General features: G+C 39.2%; 1 protein-coding gene across 1 annotated transcript; it reads right to left on the bottom strand.

Moving 5' to 3' along the window:
* Positions 1–831: 831 nt before the first annotated feature.
* LOC106535939 (UV excision repair protein RAD23 homolog B) lies at positions 832–5516 on the bottom strand. The gene is made up of 10 exons (XM_014033093.1): positions 5326–5516; positions 4723–4804; positions 4518–4597; positions 3748–3935; positions 3612–3667; positions 3374–3501; positions 3155–3278; positions 2905–3032; positions 1286–1465; positions 832–1178 (listed from the first exon to the last, which is right to left on the bottom strand). Exons 1-10 carry the CDS (start codon positions 5389–5391, stop codon positions 1065–1067), a joined length of 1146 nt encoding a protein of 381 aa, XP_013888547.1. The 5' UTR covers positions 5392–5516; the 3' UTR covers positions 832–1064.
* Between the last annotated feature and the right edge of the window lie 153 nt (positions 5517–5669).

Here is a 5669-nt window from a genome sequence, read left to right as displayed (position 1 = left end):
GTTTATTACGGCTCTACTGCTTCTTCTTTCTACCAGGAGTCACCACATCCTCCCTCCAGGTTCCTCTCTCTGCATCCAAACATCTCCTGTTAGGGCTTCCTTCCACAAGCACACCCACACTCATGTAAACCTTTCATTTGTCCTTTGCTGCCACCTTTTGTCATAAATCAGCATCTGAGGTAATCAAAAAATGATAAATAAATAAATAAATAAATAAATAAATAAATTTGGGGTCCCTGGAGAAAGCATGACATGGCTTTTTTTTTTAAATTGAACAAATTTTTCAGCGAAAACACAAAAGAATGCTTATAATATTGCATTTCCTTAAAAAAAATAAAGCTTATATTTGAATAATTGGGGTGTGTGGTATGGGATCACAATTTCTTTCTCCACAGGGGAGAGCTGACAGAAATCGAGATCCACTACTTAACATAATTTATGTAAAAACAAAACATTTAATATAAATTGTTAAATGCTGCTTATTTTCTTATTTTTAACTTTTAAAAATTTATTTTAGTATGTATATTTTATGCATATGGATATGTACATGTATTTTATTTGTTCTTTAAAATGTTTTTATATTGACTGTTTTCTTATTGATATTTTTGTTGTTTTTTAATCTGTTTTTTTGTAGCACTTTGAGGTTTGGCATCAAATGAAAAGTGCATTACAAAAAATATTATTATTATTATTATTATTATAGTACCACATACTGTCATAAACTCTTAGATATACCCAGAAAAGAACTTTTCTATTATATAATGCTAAAACCAAATCATGTTAGTCTTCACTCAGAAATAGCTATCGGTAAATAAAATGTGGACAAATGTGTTTTGATGCAAAATAACTGAACTTTTATTGATTCTCCATTTGAACTTGTTTCAACCAACAACTTGTGCATGGCCGCCACCATCTGATAACCATCCAGTGTTATTATTGAGGGCTGAATCAGGAAGTGGTGAATAAAATGTGCGTTGGAATTTAAAGGATTGTTTTACATATATAACGAACATCAGAAACCAAAAAGTAAAAGGAGAAGTGGGAAAACAATCAAAACTGCTCCTTTATTCGTCGTCAAAGTTCTGTTGTAAAAGGAAGTTGGCAGCCAGGTTCTCGTTCTTCTCACACACAAAGTAGGCTTGGATCACAAGTCCTTCTGGAAACCCGAGGGCCTTTAGCTGAAATGAAAAAATAATAAAAACGCTTAATATTTGGTTTCTATATCTGCTTGGTATATTTGTAAAAAATGGTAGTGAAAGTAAAGTTATTTAAGCCTTCTCCTCACCCTCTCTATTGCTTCTTTCTCCTGTGGCGTGACCTGAATGTAGCTCACGTGACTTCCGCTAGTGGCTTCCCCTCCTACTCTCCCTGCTCCTCTTGCCTCCCTTTCCTCGCCTCCTGGCACTGGATCTGTGTTGGGCTCATTCAGCATCTGGATGAACTGCTCTTGATGATTGCTGATCTCCTACGGTGGTTAGAAGCAAAGTTAGGGAAGTCAGAAAGCCAAGGTGCAAACGATGGCGTCTGGGAGAAGAGCCGCTAACGACGACACAAAACATCTTAAACAATGGAAATCAGATTGTGTGGTGACAGCAACAGGCTCAACACGGAGAGAGGGATAAAAAAGGAAAACACAATTTATGAAAGTATTAATATTATAAAGCGTTGTAGCTACATAATTTGCAAGGTTATGAGGACACCTCCAAAGTGAGGAGGGAGTTCCAGAATTTTTTTTTTTATTTTCATGGTGACCTCACAGGTTTTCACTCCACTAATTACTCAACCGCTGTACTTAAAGACACAGTGTGTAGGATTTTGTCAAGTCTTTTAGCCCAAATCGAGATAATCACTAATGACAATAATAAAAAAAAAACATGTCTAATCATTGCAAAGACCTTGTTTTATTATTTTTACCTTATAAAAAGCTGTTTATATCTCCATGGTCGCGGGTCGCCACTACAGGCAGCCGCCATCTTGCACCGCCATCTTGTCTACGAAGGCTCATGAAGGACAAACTGCGGTGGCGGCGTCAAAAACGGTTTTAGTTGTAATACTATAAATGTAATATTTGTTGTCTGTCYTTGTAGCTGGGATAATTTTACTTATTAAAGCTCATAATCTTACCACTTGAAACATCACTAGCCCTGAAGCTGCTGGTAGATATCGCAGTTGGAATTATCAAAGGTTTTTGACACCTGAGAGACACCGTAGCAACTACTGTACTTTGCATTTGGAAGGGGGGTGGGGGGAGGACCAGGGAGGATGATTCAACCACTAGATGTCGCTGAAAACAACAAATCCTTRACACTGTGCCTTTAATATGGACAGATTTTATTTTATTTTTATTGTTTACGTCCTGATGCACAGTATAGGTTCAGAGTATGAAGATACACTGAAGGGAAAAAGTTGATTTTTTTAAAGTCCATCTTCTTTCAATCCTAGGGTTTCGACTTATAATGAAATAAAAATAATCTGGTCTTCCTGTCGAAATAAAGGTTACATAAAACAAAAATAAAGAAACACTGTGGATAAATGAATGTCTGCAACCCTCGATAAACTGAAGCAATGTTGTAAAGAAGACTGGGTTAGAATACCTGTATAACCTGTCTGTCAAGTTATAGCTGATAAAAGTGGTTTTAAAGCTGCCGAATCATGAGGTGAACTTTGTTTTTCATACATGTTTCCCATTTAGCTTCTCCTTGTTTATATTTAATTCCTTTTAGAGGCTTCCACATGTCTGCACAGCATCAGGAATATTATATGCAACTGTGATTTTCTTGTTTATTTTAATTAAAAACTTGAAAACAAGTGCGCATAGAAAACAATAAATCAAATGAGTAAAATGCAATTGAATTCAATCAGGATTTACAGTTTGTCATCTCAAACACTGAGGTCTGCAACTACCTGCAGCAGCTCTGGGTTCTCCCTGCCAATCTCCTGCAGCAAGGTCGGAAGCAAGGATGCATTCTGCTGGATCAGCTGTCGCATGACCTGGAACTGAGGCTGACTCCTGAGGAAGCTCAGGGGGTTTTCTGTAAGCAGGAGTCAGAAAGAGTTGATCAGCAGGAACCAAGAAATCAAGGCACACACATCACAGACGCACGTGTAATAAAGACTGCTGGAACGGTTTGGAAGAGAGAGAGAGACTCCTCACCTCCTCCTGCAGCACTTGGTGAGGAGCCGGTGTTGGCAGGAGCACTGACACTGCTAGCAGGTGCAGCTGGAGGCGCAGCTGCATCGGGCCCCGTGGCAGGACCCTGGTCTCTGCCTGGGATGCCCTGTGGGAGGAGTCGTGGCTCGCAATCACTATAACGTGTTACAACGAAGCATTTCGGTTTCAGGTTCGAGGCAAATCAATGGATTGTGTTCTTACAGAGAGCAGGTACTCCATCGCTCTGTCTGGGTTGTTGTAGCTCGCTCTCAGAGCCGACACCACCTGCTCCCGCTCATAGCCCATCAGCATCATCTCGTTCACCATAGCATCATAGGACGAGCCTGTCACTGAAGGGACGAACAGAACACACACACACAAACACTCAGAGTATCAGGTTTTACTTTCTCAGGTTCTGTAGTTAAAAATAGAAAAAATAAAAACACGGACGGACTCGTACCAAGAGTCGAAACAGCTTCACTGATCAAGTCTGAGCTTGTGGAAGCTTCAGAGCTTCTACAAGACAAAAGCAAAACCTTGGGTGAGTTGTGTCGTTAATTTAGATTAATGTCAAACAAACGTCCAGCAGTCTTTACCCAACAGTGGTGGATGATGGTTCAGACGACGGTTCAGCTGCCGAAGGCTGTTTCTCCTCTGGTTTGTCGTCAGGAGAAGGCTGCTCCGCAGGTTTGCTGGAGCTGGATGAGGAAGCAGGAGGCGCTGCAGGAGCTGCAGGTGCTACAGGAGCTGCTGACGTCTGAGAGGTGACTGGGGCCGTTTTAGGCTGCAAAAAATGTTTCATTTATATATAAAAAATTTTTTTAATTCTTACTCCAGTCACCTTATAGTGATCTCCAAAGATGTATTTTATGTTTGCCTACTTTATTACATTGACTTGTGAATCGTAAATTATTCTGACCAAAGCCACTTTTCAAACTTATTTAACCAGGCAAATCCCACTCAGTACACAAACCTTGTAAAAACGAGGCCTGAGCCTAAAGGTAAACATCAGGACTGAAATGCACAAAATGTTAGGCTACAGCTGTCCTTATGTTGCAACAACTAAAAATAATCCCCGGGGATTAATCTGGGCGTTTTAAAATGTTTATGTATTTAAAACGATTAATCCCACTAACCAAAGAATAATATACCATAATCGGAGGTTGTAATGGCAGAAAAGGGTCACATAAACGGGATGTCATTATTTTATTTAGGACATGGACGTGTGGACAAAACATAAACACAAGTTCAGTGAGAGATAAAGTCTGTTTGTCGACTTCAACTACAGCCTTTCAAATTTGGCTCTCAAGAGTCTCAAAAGCGATAAATATTTCTGTGAAGTAATTTTAAAACCTAGATCCCGAACCTTTGTCACCATGACGACCACAAAGTTCTTCTCATCCATTTTGTATTCTTTGAGAGGCGTGTCATCGTTAAGGATTTTACCTGCGAAGAAACAGAGAAAGCAGACACTACTTACAAACATTATCAACCATGGCAACATGAAGGAAGTGGAGAAACACACTGAAAAACTGGTAAATAGAGTTATAAAACAAAGCCACACATCATACCAGCATATATCAGTTTCTGACCAGCAAATGGAAAGTGCTCTTCTCCTTTCTCCTGTTCAATCCTCTCTTTTAATGTTTTCACCTGTGAAACAAATACAAAACAGAAGGCACTCATATTTACTGACACTAACTTTCCCATCCGATTCTCAGCAAATAAACCAGTCCAAAGTGTGCACTAAGTGCTACCAGGACCATAAAACTGGACTGTGACTTCTGACTCAAAAATAAAACCAAAACCAAACACAAACTAAGGTTCTGTTTATTTAATTTATACATGAAAGCTACTTTATCTATAGCAACAATTTTGCAAATATAGCACGTTGTCTGTTTAACGAAAGTAAAAGTAAATTATGTCAAACCACATCTGGAACATTAATTAGATGGGCTAAGACTAACTACTGACAAATCAACTCACTTATGTGCAATTTGTCCCGAATTATTCCAACTTGTTTAAAGCTGAGCATTAGGAACAAGACAAGATAGATCCAATGATGGTTTTATTTAAGTTATTTCGTATTTACACACGCTTCCCACAAAACCAGTCGTTTCCAGGACATAGCCAACTCCCACACCCCCCTGCTGCTCATTTTCAACTAGTCTCACCGTCTCCTCTTCGTCGATGTCAACTTTAAACGTCTGTTGCTGTAAAGTCTTCAAAGTTATCAGCATCTTGTCGGCTGCGTTTTACTCCCTGGCCTGGTTTCAACCTCGTAAATTCAACTTCCAAGAGTCTTCAGTGATTTTATGTTGGCTCATTACAAACTGTCAGCTGCCATGACTTTTCGTTTTTCTTCTTCTACGATTGATATTTAGACCACTGCGCCCCCAGCGGCCAGGCCACGAACAGCGCCCTACAGTCTCTGTAGGGACCTGACTTCAATGCTTTGCAGCAAAGCTATTTACATTTATTTATTTATTTATTTATTTATTTATTTATTTATTTCAGC

Source organism: Austrofundulus limnaeus, unplaced genomic scaffold (genome assembly GCF_001266775.1).
Source record: "Austrofundulus limnaeus strain Quisiro unplaced genomic scaffold, Austrofundulus_limnaeus-1.0 Scaffold1622, whole genome shotgun sequence".
NCBI classification, from domain to species: domain Eukaryota; kingdom Metazoa; phylum Chordata; class Actinopteri; order Cyprinodontiformes; family Rivulidae; genus Austrofundulus; species Austrofundulus limnaeus.
Note: the sequence above shows the minus strand (reverse complement) of the source record. Positions and strands in the feature narration are given on the sequence as shown.

What these genes read in the sequence shown, in the direction of transcription:
- LOC106535939 (XM_014033093.1), bottom strand. Translation starts at nt 5,391, where the DNA reads ATGCTGATAACTTTGAAGACTTTACAGCAACAGACGTTTAAAGTTGAC. An exon ending in TGGTCGTCATGGTGACAAAG is followed by an intron (nt 3,936 to 4,517) that starts GTTCGGGATCTA and finishes CATTTTTTGCAG; the next exon opens with CCTAAAACGGCCCCAGTCAC. An exon ending in TGAAGCTGTTTCGACTCTTG is followed by an intron (nt 3,502 to 3,611) that starts GTACGAGTCCGT and finishes TCGTCCCTTCAG; the next exon opens with TGACAGGCTCGTCCTATGAT.